The sequence below is a fragment of the Lytechinus variegatus genome, chromosome 5, assembly GCF_018143015.1.
Source record: "Lytechinus variegatus isolate NC3 chromosome 5, Lvar_3.0, whole genome shotgun sequence".
In the NCBI taxonomy this organism is placed as follows: domain Eukaryota; kingdom Metazoa; phylum Echinodermata; class Echinoidea; order Temnopleuroida; family Toxopneustidae; genus Lytechinus; species Lytechinus variegatus.
Window position 1 is genome coordinate 18,303,952 of NC_054744.1, and position 16,172 is coordinate 18,320,123.

Genomic DNA, 16,172 nt, shown 5'->3' on the forward strand with positions numbered 1-16,172 from the left:
ACGACATTCATCACAGAAGAAGTGATGACTATAAAATTCATTTCATATCCAGTCACATCTAATAGTGGGTAGACAATTAGCGCATACATTCGTAATTCCGAAGCTTCGTTAGTCCGAAAACGAAATGAGGTTCGTAATTCCGAAGCTTCGTTAGTTCGAAACCAAAGTGAGGTTCGTAATTCCTAAAGTTCGTTAATTCGAAAACGAAATGAGGTTCGTAATTCCGAAGGTTCGTTAGTCCGAAAACGTAATGATTAACGAACCTTATTTTGTTTTCGGATTAACGAACTTTCGGAACAACGAACCTTACTTCGTTCTCGGACTAACGAACCTTCGGAATATCGAACCTTATTTCGCTTTTGGATTATCGAACCTTCGGAATAACGCCACAAATGTTCGGATTAACGAACCCTTTTACGTTTTCGGATTAACGAACATCAAGGTATTGGCAATTTACGTGTTTCGGAATTACGAACCTTCGGAATTACGAAGTGTAACCGACAATTAGTAGGACTTGAGATAAAAACAGGTTTTTGTTCTCACCCTCCACTGCCCCTTCCGTGTCCTCCTCCGTGTTATAATACACCCCTCGATTTCGAGTTGGAGGAAACGTCTCAATTCAACATCAATTTCGGCGCATCATGGCAGAATTAACCCTGAACTAGGTCAGTTTGAGTCAACATCCTTAATCAAAATGATGTTAGTTATTCCCTGCATTTGATAGGAAGAGGGACCAGTTTCATGAAAGGGTGGTAATCCCCGGTGATGTTCCTTCAGTTTCTCTGTAAAGTCAGTTTGATTCATGTTACTTACCCATAATGCAATAGTTTAACCATGTAGTCTTATGATTGCAAAGTGGATGATGACAAGCTTTACACTCTACATTCACGCCCGAAAGAAATTTTACGAAGGAAATTAAGTAAGATTCGTATATATTTTATCCAGGTATTTCTATATCTCATTCAGGTTAAAATCATCTTTTTGAAATGAAAGTACAAAATTCACACTGATTTGTTTTGTAAATTTATCAATTTATCGACACTATGTATTGATTACGCCTCTTTGTGTCGTCACGATGAATCATTTGATTTTTACATGGCGATTTACAGACAATCTTCCCTTTTGGACGGTTATGATCATCCGTGACCACAGGAAATATAACTGGCACTTTGCGAATTCTGTGGCAGCTAGTGTATCAGAGAAAACTGCCAATCCCGAAAAGTCATTTTATATGTAATGTGACATGCTGGGTTAGCATGGTTAGACTTTTTTCTTTATCCATGTATTTTCGAATCATCCGGCCTAAATATGTGACACTCTAAAAATTGAATCAGCTACGGATTTACTTAATAACATTGTGATCTACTTGGCTAAAATAACTTATATCATTCTCTTCCATATTCAAATGCGCCTTGTCCCCATTTCTTCTGCTAAACAGGTTCTTTCTCTATCACTTGATAAATCTGGAACTTGTTTGCATTAACAAAACTACAAAGTCATCATTTTGATAAAATTTCGCAATGTTTTCTTGCCTCGAACGTTTAAAAGTATTTCCGAAATGTGGAACAAGTAAACAAAAACAAAGACGCGCAAATCAAAATATAGAAAATCATCATCTTCTCATTTCTTTCTATCATTCCAAAAGGAAATCAGTGATTCACTCTTGTCTGGAATTGAGAGGGAAGAAGGGTAATAGTTTGAGGTACATGTAAGGAATAATGCAATGATAATGCTCAAAATATACTTAAGGGACACAGCTGAATCGAGTTTAAAATCTTGAAGCCCCATTCAAATTCGTTCACCCAGATTTTTGCGAGGTCAATGCACTATCATTAAGAAATGAAATAACCGATCGATGTGTTGGTGAAATATGTCCGACCAAAATAAGAAGACAAAATCTAAAAATTTCTGGGACGATGGTAATACTGACCATGATATTAGTCAGCTCTTACCGATGGAGGTCATGCTCACGAAACATTTCAGTTTTTCATTAAATGACGTGTAAGAGAGCATAAACGTCCGTATCACCTCCCTCCATTCGACATGCTTTATATGCAGTTCCTTTCTCGTGTATTTCCTTTTCCTCATTTTTAGGAAGGGGGTCCTCACTAACCCCCATCCATACTGTTCTTTTTCTTCAGAGTTAAGTCACTGCATTTAGAAATAGAGGGGTGTGTCAAGAATAGCAGTGAAAATAAGACTTCCTCGTCCTACTTTTAAAATTGTAATATGATATGGTGGGATGTCCTCTTGTAAGATCACCGACAAGACTGATGATGGAGCGTTTGTTATGGAAGCTTAAAAGAGTACCGTTGTGACGAGATCATTCTAAATGAAATGATAAGATGATGGATCAAGTAGACAAGAAATTGGACATTGGGTCTGGTCAAGTCGATATAGTCAAAGACGAAGTCCATTAAATCCACACTTGATGAGAAAAGTGAAGATCTAGATCTCTTCAACTCGGCGGTGATGATTAGAGGACAGTATGACAATGTGACTGTCAAGTTAACTAGCCATTTTGTCTTCTCGCCAACATAAAGTCGAGTTGACGAGGTACTCGAACTTGTCTTCTTGTATTCTCGTCTCCATTGTGTTGTCTTGACGAGATAACAAGACCTTATATTTTGTTTTTCTGTCTCCATTAAGTTGATTGATGAGATGCTCGTCTTCTTGTATTTTCTTTCCATTAGTTTGTGTGTGTGCGTGGGTGAGGTTGTGTGGGTGTCTTTGTGTCCTAATCCTAACCCTATGGATGTTTGGTGTTTGTTTAAGTGTTTGTTTGTTTTTTTCGTGGTAATAGACGTGTATCAATCAGATATGATAATTTACGTCTGGACCGACTTTTAACGTCACCATCCGAAAAACTTTACCAGGGCTCGAACCTCTAACCTCTGCATCAAGCTGCGTCACGCCCATATGATGGGATACAGGACCTTGTCTTCTCGTCTCCATTAGATTGACCTGACGAGATACTAGAACTTGTCTTATTCTCTTCTCGTCTCCACTAAGAGTGAGATACTGAAACTGGAATCGTATATAGCAGGAACTGGATACCATCTTCTCGTCATCTCATGTTCTGCTTGGGGGAGGCTTTTCGTATCTGAATGTGCAAATAAATTGCTAATGTGATCTGATTCTGTTCCATTTTACAGGAATTACGACCACAGTTCCTACAACCACGATAACCACCACAACTGTGGCTACAACAACTGAGGACTGGGTACCCAGTATATTTGAGGAATCTTCATACGATGAGGGAAGTTGGTTTGACACAACCACAGAAGAAGCTCCAACACCACAGAGAGCAACTGGGCCTACAACAACAGAGAGAGCAGCTACAAACACACCACAGATCACCACAACGATTCTAACAACGGCAGCAAGAACAACTACCACAAGGATCAGAACAACTCCAGTGGCTACCACGACACCCACAACCACCAGACCACCAACAACAACGACAGCACCACCACCAACAACGCCCACAACAAGACCAGCTACTACAACACCAGCAACTACTAAAGTTCCAACAACCACAGACAACAACGAGATTCCAGTGGGCACGGTGAAAGGGCAGACAACAGCCAAAAATGGCGGGAACAAAATTCCAAGGGGCCATGGCAGCGCAGCCAGAAATGGCGCGCAGGCGGAAAATAAAATCATTATATTATCGACAGTGCTCGGTGGACTTCTTCTCATCGTCATCGTATGCATTCTTCTTGTCATCATCGTCCGAATGAGGAAAAATGCTGGCCTAGCGAACTATCATCAATTTACTATGGAAGAGGCCGATAAACCAGCCTCTGAACCACGTGGATGGCATGAACTTAAATTCAGATCTTTTGGGGACACTTACAATCGACTAGATGATAATGATGCAATATAACATTGTTTTCAATGAAAACACATTTTGTACTCGATTTTTAAGCATTTTTATTCAGTTTTATGACTAGAATGGTTGCTATATATGTTTCATTTGCTCCTATGATGAAAATAATAAATCGGTATGGTTCATTCTTTTATCTCATGGGTTTGTATTTATCATAAGAACACAAGTAAACTATTCAACATTCGGACAAGACTATAAGTAAACGGTTTGCTGATTGGTTAACGTATCTGGAAGTTCCAAACTGAAGCGCAGTTCTCATCTTTCCTGCAGTTTTCAAATTACATTCCTTCGAATCGCCTAATATCTAATCATTTTCTATGAGAGCCCTTCGCATTTTTTTCCCGATTTCACTCCATAATAATAAGCACGCATTTAGCAAGCACAATTCATTTCTATAATTGTAGATTGTTGTCTCATACGGTTTATGAAATTATGTCATTACGTCATCAATGTTCCTGAATACATTTCAAAACGATGCCCATTTCCCCTTGATTCATTCGTTGCTAGCTCGTCCCTATTTTTTTATTGAATAATAAAATCATTGAGGCCAGAAAGTTAGTTGAATACTGTTTTTATATTAGAATTATCTTGTACAGTATTTAATCCTACAATAACATTTAATAAAGCAATAATAATATTTTGAAAAGGTTGAAAAGCACTTTATTTTGACTTAAGGGGTAAATTAGTGTTTTAGTTTTGGAGTGTGGGGCAAAAGGGTATTTTCAAAAGAAAGGGGGAGAAAATCAAAAGGAGAATTCTTTCGCCTTTCCTCCAATTGTCATGCTTCGTACACCTCTTGATATTTTTTATTTTATATTTTGCACATCAAATCTATATTTGCCATTTTGTTATTTTCAACATGGTTCCTTACTTAATTTACAGAGAGTTCATGACTTTTGCATCCAAGACGTCGACCTATCCTGTCTAATCTAGTAATTTATGATATCTAGTAATTTATGATTTTGTTCAGAATACTCTAATTGTACATTATGACTTTAGCTTAAAATGCCCTGGTGAAAACTTCTGCAAAGGTTAGCTCTATAGTAACATGGAAATTTGTAATAAAGAGGTTGAATAACGATTGTCCGTTTCAAGGATATATTTGAAGAACTAGAATCTCTTATTTACGAGCTCTCTGGCGTTTCGAAGTGAGAATAGTGTAATCGCCTCATTTCCTTTCAATTAATTTTTATTAGATTGTCGTCACAGTCTAAGTTATTTTTTAATTGATATTTGCCTGGGAAAGGGAGTAAGGTCTTGTACGTCTCGAGAATTAGATGGGAAAATATCAGCACTCTGCAGGGAGGTGGACCAAGTTCTGTCCCGATTCTGGACTTACAAGTGAGCAAGGCGAGTCTGGCATTACGGGCCTAAGACGTATTTTGTAGTTCCGTTAATTTTCTTGGTCGTGTTTGTTTTTTTTTTTTTACTTAGTATTTAATGTGCCTTGTTTCGTGGTAGACATAACTGTGTCACTTAATTCTCAAAGGGAAATCGAGATAATTCTGAACTTTATTTTAAAATCTTTGGCAAAACAAATAACGTGTTGCATATAGTTTATGCACATTTGTTAAAGGCTTAAATTATCAATCTGTTTTATTTCGTATTTTGATAAGTTTCAAATTTTCAAAAGCCTTTATCTTGTACATTAATTGATAGAGAATAGTGATGAAAAAATATTTTATTATGAATTGTAAATATTGTAGCTGCCAAAAGATAATATCCACGAAAGATATATATTTTAATACTGTAAAGTGGTTGTAAAAGACAGTACAGTTGTGTACAGCTTGGTGTAATAAAACCCCCAGCCCTTCTCTCGATCCCCCTTTCCCACCTTCTCTCTTTCCATCTCTTTCCCTTTCCCTTTCCATGCCCTCTCCATTTGTCATTCCCCCCCTCACAGTCTTTCCTCCCTCCCCCCCCCCCCCCCTCCCTCCTCTCTCTCTCTCTCTCTCTTTTATTCGATCTGCAGAAGCCATCTATTCTACAAAATAATTGTTGTAAATTTTCAAGCCAAAGGGTAATTGTTGGTTGTTGATGTTTTTCAATTTTACGTTTTTATAGAATGTGAATACCTATTAAAATATATTGTTGAACACGATAAAGACAGTATTCAATCAGTGCATTTCTTTTGTTTTTTATATACATTGCCAGGAATAACAAGTATATTTCTAGGTTGTTTCTCATAACAATTATGATAAATATGATTACGTCATCATAATTTGTTTTCCTATCAATTTTGATATATAACATCACAGACAGAAAAAAACGCTTAGATGATCAAAAAGATTTTGAAATTGCCATGTCAAAATCTTCTGATAAAAAAAATCAATCCAAAAGGGGTTAAGTCTTTAATGAATTAAAATTTCAAAGAAAAAAAATTAAGACCCGAAGATCTTTTCTAACTATGATTTTACATTCTCGTAGTTGGGCACTATGTTCAGGTTATTACACATAGAAACACTGCTAATTGATAGTTATGATATCTTAATCATGATTGATGGTTTAATTTTTCTTATAATTTTTTTTATGTTTGCGAAGATTGTGAAGACAATCAAAAAGCATTTGTATTATGTTACATTACCATACCAGGTGCCTTTTGCGTCATGTGAAGCTGAAATGTACCCCCTCCCTCCCCCTGTGATGATTCAACGTGAGCATGATGGTTTGGTTTAAGAAGGCATTGCTCCTCGCTATCAATTTGAGGGTTAGGTTGGGTTGATGGTTGTAAGTTTAACCCTTTTCTTGCATTTTTGTTTATTTCTGTTGGCGCCCACATTTACCAAGGCCGTTGATTTTGTATGCAAATTGATCACATGGGTATCGGATGCCTTAATTGAACCCCGAATTGAACATTCTCTATCTACGAAAATTCCTACTTTCTCAAAATAAGTATCAATAATCTAATATTTTCTTATATCATGTTTGGGTGGGGGTTGGTCTTGTTTGTTGTGGTGCTGGTAGTGGTAATTTCTCACAAAAAATATCCTTGATAATGTTAAAATATTACTCAAAGAGTAGGCCTATATACTTATGTATAATTACTTCTTTTTAACGCAGACTGGAAGTTATTAAAGGAGTGTGGGGAGAGACCCTTCGGTCAAGATTAGCCTATATAGGAAGCATCATTAACCCTGAATCAGGTCATTTGGTGTACCTCTAAAATTTAAAGAATCTGTAAACTTGTGTAGTTTAATTTTCAAACTCTTTGTGTTTTCTTTTTATGTTGTTTTAACGATGTTAACTAGTCTAAATATGGGCTGGTGAAAAAAGTTTGATAGTAGCAGTAGAAGCAGAGATAGTATATAGTAGTAGTAGTAGTAGTAGTAGTAGTAGTAGTAGTAGTAGTAGTAGTAGTAGTAGTAGTAGTAGTAGTAGTAGTAGTAGTAGTAGTAGTAGTAGTAGTAGTAGTAGTAGTAGTAGTAGTAGTAGTAGTAGTAGTAGTAGTAGTAGTAGTAGTAGTAGTAGTAGGAGTAGGAGTAGGAGTAGGAGTAGGAGTAGTAGTAGTAGTAGCAGCAGTGGCGGACCGTGACCCGGAGGAGACAAAGCATTGGGGGGCACAGCATTGTTCACAGACAATGCAGTACCCCACCCCCAATGCTGTCTCGTCCGGGTCACGGTCCGCTACTGAGTAGTAGTAGTAGTATACTATATTTGGCGTCACCTGTGTATAGGCATGTACAGCGGGAGAACAAGAAGACAGAGGATAAGGAGAGAGATTGAAATATGTGTGCGAATATCCCCCAAAATAGGAAAAAGAAACTTTAGTCAAACTTGTCAGCACCCTCTATCGACTGCAGACTTCCGAAACCTTACCATACACTCATCAAAATCCAGCCAATCAGCGATAAGCCTGCACCCCTTCCCGCTCTAAATCTCTTTCCCCCTTTTTTTACCCCCCTTCAAAGCCGTGGTATAAGAGGGATGAGGTACCTTGCATGAAACAGACGCTGCACAACTTGTCATCAAGGATAGTACTACTTGTTTTAAATAATTGATATTCTTCTCTCAACATTTGGAACAAATACACCAATCATGAACGCTTGTGCTTTAATATTTGCAGCATGTCTTGGTAAGTTTACTTCATTTTTAATCGCATATTTCTTTTTTTAATTATTTTAATGTTTATCTTATCTACGTCATTTTCTGCAAAAAAGTAGATATAGTAGATTTATATATAGGAATGTGAATGAATATTAGAATGACCTAATTCCTTGATATTCATTTCGAGTAATTAAGAAGATCAAAATTATTTTTGTGTTCCGGGCACTTTTGGGTGGAGTTCTGGTGTAATAATTACACATCAGTTGAACTGTTGTATAAGCAAGAATATCCCATGGTAAATTCAATTTGACCAAGAGGCATATATACTTGTGTCGTTCTTTAATTCTTGTTTTCGAATCCATAAAAATTAACGTATATTTGAAAAGAATGCTGTTTTCATTTAAGGAGCCATCCAAATTATCTACTCAATGGTTTACCATTACGACAAAATAACTTATGATATATTATTGCCTAAGTGCCATCACAGGATCAAACTTTGATACATTTGCGATTAATTATTTCGAAATGTTTTGGAATAAACATGTCCATCCTGCTTTATATAAAAAATAGTGCATTGAAAAAAATAATAATAATCACAGAAATGTTATCTGTAAATCATTTTTATTTTTCTTGTCAAACACATTAACCGGATTATCATTATCAATATTGAGGTGATCCAGGGGCAAAATTAATACGACTCGTTAAGACCTTAGAAAGTATTGAAGAGGTTTATAAAATTGAAGACATTCTTTTAGTTTCTGATTGTTTTGGCCAATTTTAAGGGATATAACAGGATACATGATTCCAAATGAATCAGTATTGTAACATAAGCCGTAAATCATTTATTCATCAGTTTTGACATAAAACGTTTGGAAAGGATAAATTCGTCTGTAAATAGGTTTAAAAGGCATTGAACTTAACAACATAACCATACAAGTTTGGATATGAATTAGAATTAAGATCTTTAAAAAATGAAAAACTCACATTTGGATAATAAATTGATGTAAAAAGGCAAATGATTAGTGATACCAAAAAAAACTTCACTGAATAAAATAAATCAAAGGAAAGGTCAGTTAAAATATAACCACAGCAAAACTGAGGGTAACAATCCAAAAATTTCTTTCTAAGATTTGTTAGGTAGATAACTAGACGTTATCTATTGTATAATGAAAGAAAACGAGTTTTAGCTTGAATGAAAATGAGTAAGTATAGCCTGATCAAACAATACTTCAAAAAATAAGAGCAGATACACGGCATGCATATTTCTTAGTTTCTGTGATAATTAGCTGTGCTTACTGCAATTCAAAGTTATGTGCACAATATATTTAATGTAATTGGTAATTTCGGCTTGAAAATGCTATTTTAAAAGCAAGATCTAAGCTTCGTTCTTATTTCAATAATTAGCCTCGTATCTGTGTATTACTCTGTTGGTGAGACCTTTTCTTAACGTGGGCGTAGTATGATTCTGCCAGAGTATTACCCTTGTATACCAACCGTAGTGCCAAATGTTGCGCGAAACATCTCCCTCGAATACGTAAGGAAGATCTTATTAGATATATTCGGATGACGCATCCCGATGTTAAGTCATTAGGGTAAAAAACAGCAGTTTTCGGTAGTGTACCCCTCTAGGTACAGTCATAGAACCCGAGGCTCCATGTATTTGAAACTAAAACTGATAAAATAGGACCTTCTCTAATTGGTCCTTCCACTCGAAGGGGGATAACATTGCTCGGAAATTGCCCGTCATCACTTTGTCGAGTGCGTCAATGTGGTTTCTTGGATGGTTATAAAGAGGTATAGCCGAAGTTGAAGTTGAGGTTATTTTCAACATCATATAAATGATATTCGGATTAGTCATGATAGGTAGGCTATCTATATAAAAATATAAGCACAAATGACTACACGTGCGGTAATGGCCACGAAATAAATACATATTTAAAAAAGATAATACGACATTAATATCATCATCTTCTAGCTGAGCTTAAGCGATCTAATTTTTTGTTGAAACTGATTTGATTTCAGCGTTTTGATCTCAATCATTTATGCAGCTCAATCTCGGTCATTCTCCTCACCCATAATTTAACAATTCTCAGTTGATCTTGAATGGAATCATTTCCAGTAGAGGTCTTCATTAGTTGTCTCTGCTTGTCGGTATAATTAAAATGCACTCATGACCTTTGACCTATGGGAATCGATGATTGTATTCATGGTTACGGGTCTAGTACCAATCATAGACCCTATTCCATGAATGCTCAAAAAATCCGTCTTATAGTTACTTGTAATATTCTAGAAGTATTTAACCGGATGAATTTAACTCGTCTTTCATCATGGATTTATGTGTCCAGGAAATATGTGGCATGAGTGGGCAGGTATAGCGGTGTCAGAATGCCTCATCGGCATATAATCGCGGTCTTATCTTGGGGGAGTAACCGGTATTGAGTTTAAGGTGGTGATCGAGGAAAGTTAAGTTCTCTTTGATTGAAGAAGGTTGAGTAAATCACAAGACTAAAAAAAGAAAGTGAATATTTTACATGGTCACATTGCTCACACAGCTATAAGTAGGCTACCTTTACGCAAAGGAGAAACTAATGTAATAATTGCAATTTATTTATGTGATTAAGTAGTACCGTCCTTCATTTTTTTTCTCTCTAACTTATATTCCATAAATTGGATGTCTGTTATGAATTATTCACAAAGAATTAAGTCAACACGCTCCTTTGATTTTAGGTTTTAAAAAATCGTTTTTTATCTCTAGTCTCTTAAAGTTTGCGCCTGTTTTCAATTTATCAGTTTGTGGATTATATCATACGGGTGTTAATAATGCGCTCTATCATGCCTTTGAAGGCAACAACTTGAAAGGTTTTTAAAGTATTGGTGCTCATGCAGACAAATTAGTTTGAGCATGTTGAGAATTAAGGACTTAATTAGTTAATGATGGTGATGCAATGGAAGGAATTTAATTGGTGTTAGCAGTTTAGGTCTTAATAGATCAGTTGGCCACGCTGGATATGAAATAATCATCGATGCAGGACTATGATGCGCAATGATTTCATTCATCTAAAGTAATAAACATATGAAATATGCGGACTAAAATTAGATTACATTTGAAATTCGCATTTCATTTCATTTTGTTTGTCGACTTGGTGTTTGTCGAAGACTAGAGGGAATGGACGGAATCAAAAATCAAATATTTTCTATTGGTTCTATAGTGCACATTTTCCGAATTGTCTCCTCTCCTTGTTCATATTTGCCCTCCCCGTCCCAAAGTATATATTCGCGTTGAGCTGACGGATGATATATTTTACCTTGCGTATTATTTCTGAAATAACACCACTTACTGATAGCTTTAAATTTCCCTGGTATAAAGTCAAATTTGGCATCAATATGATCAACCGAATGAGATCTGTGAAACTATATTAGCGTGTAAATTGAAATATGTATCACGTTTTGGCTAGCATTTTGCAAAGGAAGGAAACACTAAGGATTAAAAAAGTAATACTGTCATGTATCGTATCGTAAAAACGTTTATTGTCCCGTCCGCATATTGTTGTCGTTATATATAGGCACTATTTTCTCTTTTGAATAAATCAACATTTGAAACAAATTATTAGAACTCGTAACCCCCAGGCCTGAATGGAGGTGACGAGTTGACGAATTTTTGAAGAAAATGCTTGTATTAAGATTTAGGTTTCTTTTCTCCAACTTAAGAAACCTTTAGAGATTAACGCATTTAATACTTGTTTTTCTTCTGTAATTTGTCTAGGATGTGTCATGGCCCAGGGAGAACCGTTTGGAGACATGCCCGACTACGGAGATCAACTGGTTGGGGGCGGCAGCGTAGTCGGAGGCAACTCGGGAGAATTTAACAGTTTCGACGTCTTCGGCGCCGCCGCCGCCGCTGCTGCTGGTGCAGTGGGAGGCGGCATGGGAGGCGGCACGGGCGGCGGTATGGGCGGCGGCATGGGCGGAGGAGGCATGGGCGGAGCAGGAATGGGTGGTAACGGCGGAATGGGTAACGGAGCTGGATTCAACAACGCATACGGCGGATACGGCGGATACGGAAACCCTTACGGCGGTGCCGGCACTGGTATGATGGGCGGCGGTGATCCCTTCATGGAGGCTGGAGCATTCGACAACCCATTCGGCAACAACCCACATCTTGTCCGTGATGCCAACGGAAGAGCGCAGGCCGTCTCGGCATCGACCGTCGCAGGAGCCACGATCGCCGTCATCGTTGTCGTCGTCATCTTCGCCGGAATCGCTATTTTCGTCGTCAGGCAAAGAAGAAATTCACGAGTGATGATTGCATCCGTCTAAACAGACTTTTATTAACACTTTAAAAACACTATATACCCGGCATCTTTCATAATTTTTGTATAGTTGTTAACTTGCTATCGTAAACCCCTGTGTAATCTACAATAAAGCAAAAAATGTGACAGAGTCCATCCAACATTCAGACATAAAATCGACATTTTGGCCAAGCAGTCGAAAATGGTCGATAATCATATGGTTTGCCATATATCTGCTACAAGATTGATTGTATACCTGGAGAGCGTCGCCTGACAGGACTTTTCGGATATTTCATGCGACAGTCGATGCTTATCAGCCAATCAAAATCAATGCGAGTTGTGAGGCTTGATAACCGTTAAGACGACAAATGTTGATGAAAGGTTCAATGCCGTTATTTCTTCGAACCCATATTTCGGCCCACGTAATTTGGTATAATCATGTTTCAGATCGCATATCATGTTGGTCTCACTAATTTCTATTCAGTATCATCATGCCCAATGTATTCATGAATCGTTATCTGTGTATTTCATATTCGATATTGTTGTTTTTCAATCGTTTCCTTTTGTTTGTTTTTCACTTAATTTTGTGTCGTTTGAAGTGTTGTTTTTAATAGTTTGTATATATTTTATAAGAGAATTATCAATCATACAATGCTGTCTACTGTTAAAAGAGAATTATTTCATTTATATTTCAAAGAACATTTGCAGTTAAAGTTAGTTTCGTTGGATTGGTCTTGGTGTAAATATAAAATAATCTCTGATGATGATAATGATGATGATGCTGATTATTGTGGTGGTGGTGGTGGTGGTGAAGATGATGATAGATGACGACGGTGATGACGACGACAATGATGATGATGGTGGTGGTGGTGTGGTGAAGATGGTGTTGGTGGTGAAAATGTACATGATGACGACGATAATGATGTCGATGATGATGATGATGGTGATGATGATAATGATAATGATGATATTGATGTTGTTGTTGTTGTTGTTGTTGTTGAATATGATGGCGCTCTTCAATCTCTCCAGAATATACGCGCCAGTCGCTTTTGTAGGTAGGACGTCGTCGGCAAAGGCGATCCATACGACATCAAACCATTGGTGACGATTATATGACGTATTGATATAGGTTAGTCACCCATCCACCTATTATATTAGTAGGTCCTACCAAATTAAACTTCTTCGAGGAATAAACATTTTAATAAAAATAGAGAAATTAAATATCGCGCGTGCTAAATGATTGTTCGTGAAAAAGAGCACAACAGCTAACCCATCGGCTACTAGCCGATATTGATAATGATAATGATGATGAAGACGATGATGATGACGACGACGATGATGATGGTGTAAAGATGGAATTATCTCCGATAGCGATGATGATTATAATAATAATGGTGGTAACAATGAAGACGATGATGATGAATATGATGATGATGATGATGGTGATGCTGGTGCTGGTGAAAATGATGATGGTGTTGGAGGTGATAATGAGCATGATGACGACGACGTCGATAATGATGATGATAGATGATGACGACGGTGATGATGATGATGATGAAGATGGTGGTGGTGGTGGTTGTGGTTGTGGTGGTGTGGTGAAGAATGATGGTATTGGTGGTGAAAATGAGCATGATGACGACGATAATGATGTCGATGATGATGATGATGATGATGACGATGATGATGATGATGATATTGATGATATTGATAATGATGATTAAATTGATTATGATGGTAATAATGATTTCTCAATGACTATGATGACGATCAAATTATGTTGGGAGTGTGTGCAGCTCCAATTGGCTGGCGCAGATCCAAGAGGCCGCATGACTCACGTGCCCCTATATTATGTTATACCGAGGTTGTTTTACCTGTCTGCTAAGAAAGCACGAATGCCTGTGAGCAAGCAACCAGGGGACCAACGGCTTAAGGTCCTCTCCGAGGGACCTGGTAATGAGGATAAATCGAACCCGGGTCACCGGAATCCGAAACCCCCGCTCTACCGATTGAGCTATCGCGCCTAAGTCACAATTTTGTAAGTGATACCCCTGGTGTGAATTTTGCTATGTGAGGTTGCATTTTTGTTTGTTCGTCAGGAAAATATGGGAAACAAAAAATCGATCAACTCCCCCCCCCCCCTTCATTTATGAAATTCTGATCCTGTTGAAAGGTAAGAAACTAGCTCGTAAAAAAAAAAAAAAAGTGGTGATTGGGAGGGGAATGATTGTGTTGGGTGCATTGGCAGAAGGCCGGGAGGATAGAGAAAGTTGAGAAAGTATCTCAAGTGGTTATGGGCGAAGCAGAGGTAAAAGACATATTGGACTCGAAGAATTAGGTATGAAGCAAAAAAAAAAGATTTGTGACGAACTAAAAGGAATCAGACGCTTTGCTCTTTACAAACCATCTTGGTTTGGTCTTCAATAAGTTGGTCCACTTCTCAGATAGCCTCATATCACATGGGCAAAGGCCATTTGGTCTCCTACCAATTTGGTCTACGGTAGCTTCTTCTACCATGACCATGCAACAGTTGGTCTAATACCCACTTCGTGTACCTATCATAGCTATTAGTTGTCAAATCGAATTTGCTTCATAGACAGTTAATCTAACCATGTAGACTGCTGGTATTAGATCAAGAGAATAAAAGACGAAATGTGAAAAGCACAAATTTGAATTTGTTTTATAATATTAATGGTGGCTACTTATATTTGCGCACAGGTACACCTTTCGGTGCTCATGGCGCTTTAAAAAAAGGCCTGCTATTACTATTATTCCCCCGGCGAAGATATGCAACCGAATAAGGCGCACACAGCTTTTTGAGGAATTACATCCTGCCGGTACCAATTTACATCATCTGGGTCGAGTGCAGCACACAGTGGATGAATTCCTTGCTCTAGGAAATTACGCTATGGCTGGGATTTGAACCCACGACCCTCTGCTTCAAAGTCCAGAGACTAATCCACGGGGGCCACACCCGGGGGGCCACAACGCTCCGCAATTTATTTATTTCTTATTCATTCGGAACTTCAAACACATTGACATAATTTACTGATTCAATTTCGATATACAATATGACAAAGATCATCAAACAAATACATTTTACCGGCAGTTTATACCCATTGCATCATAGCCTGGCCAGGGGCCCGTAGAGGAGAACAAACCGGGACTCACTGTAACCCTGTCTCTCCGTCCAACCAACCGATGCACTATGAAGACTTGTTGATTAAGATATAACGCCTTTATAAAGGAATTAGAAGCTCAATATAGAAAAATCCTAAATTTGAAAATCTCAGTAGGCGTATCCCGCCACAAGCCTCAGCTTTTAGGGTATACGCCTTCTTCTTTACATCAAACATGTACATATTTATATTCTTCATAACAATTTGATTTTTTATGAATCAATATTTATAAAAAAAAAATGTTTTGAAATGGAAGAAAATAAAATGTTTATTTGAATTGAATTGAATGGAATAAAGAAAATTTATAAAGTATTTAGATAATATTTTAAACTTATACTGTAGAGAAGAGGGTTAAAATGTAAACAGGATTGACGTAGAATTGAAAACACTGAATTGGGAGTTAGATAGGAATGATCGAATCGGATTTTTATTTGAAAAGTTCAATGTAGTAAAGAGACTGACCAATAACTAAAATTTTAGATAAAAACGGTGTATTCTTCAATTGGGGCCCTATTCTAAATCGAAGTTCGAACAAATCTTGATACTGTATTGTGCTCAAGACAAAAGCTTGCCGAAGTATCACTGAAAACAACAACCGTGGTGTTGAAGGTGCAACACAATAGTTACGGAAAGTCATCCTAATTTCCTTAAAATAAAGCCCCCCCCCCCACCCCACCATCAAAAAGCTCATAAGTAGGCGTTTGCTACCGAACCCGCGGCTGCATCCCTTTTGAATTGGATGAGCCCTCTATTGACTCAAACTTTATAGTC

At 37.5% G+C, this 16,172-nt stretch overlaps 2 protein-coding genes across 2 annotated transcripts in view; both read left to right on the plus strand.

The window, feature by feature from the left end:
- Window positions 1-4,728, plus strand: part of LOC121415625 — a 57,495-nt gene extending 52,767 nt beyond the window's left edge. Inside the window, exon 21 of the mRNA XM_041608911.1 lies at window positions 3,156-4,728. Coding sequence (XP_041464845.1) covers window positions 3,156-3,889 — 734 coding nt within the window. The 3' untranslated portion in view covers window positions 3,890-4,728. The remainder of the gene's footprint in view (window positions 1-3,155) is intronic.
- Window positions 4,729-7,795: 3,067 nt separating this feature from the next.
- On the plus strand, window positions 7,796-12,912 carry LOC121415626 (acanthoscurrin-2-like). Its single transcript, XM_041608912.1, has 2 exons — window positions 7,796-7,964; window positions 11,700-12,912. The coding sequence occupies exons 1-2, from the start codon at window positions 7,928-7,930 to the stop codon at window positions 12,251-12,253; spliced, it is 591 nt and encodes a 196-aa protein (XP_041464846.1). The 5' UTR covers window positions 7,796-7,927; the 3' UTR covers window positions 12,254-12,912.
- Window positions 12,913-16,172: the final 3,260 nt, after the last annotated feature.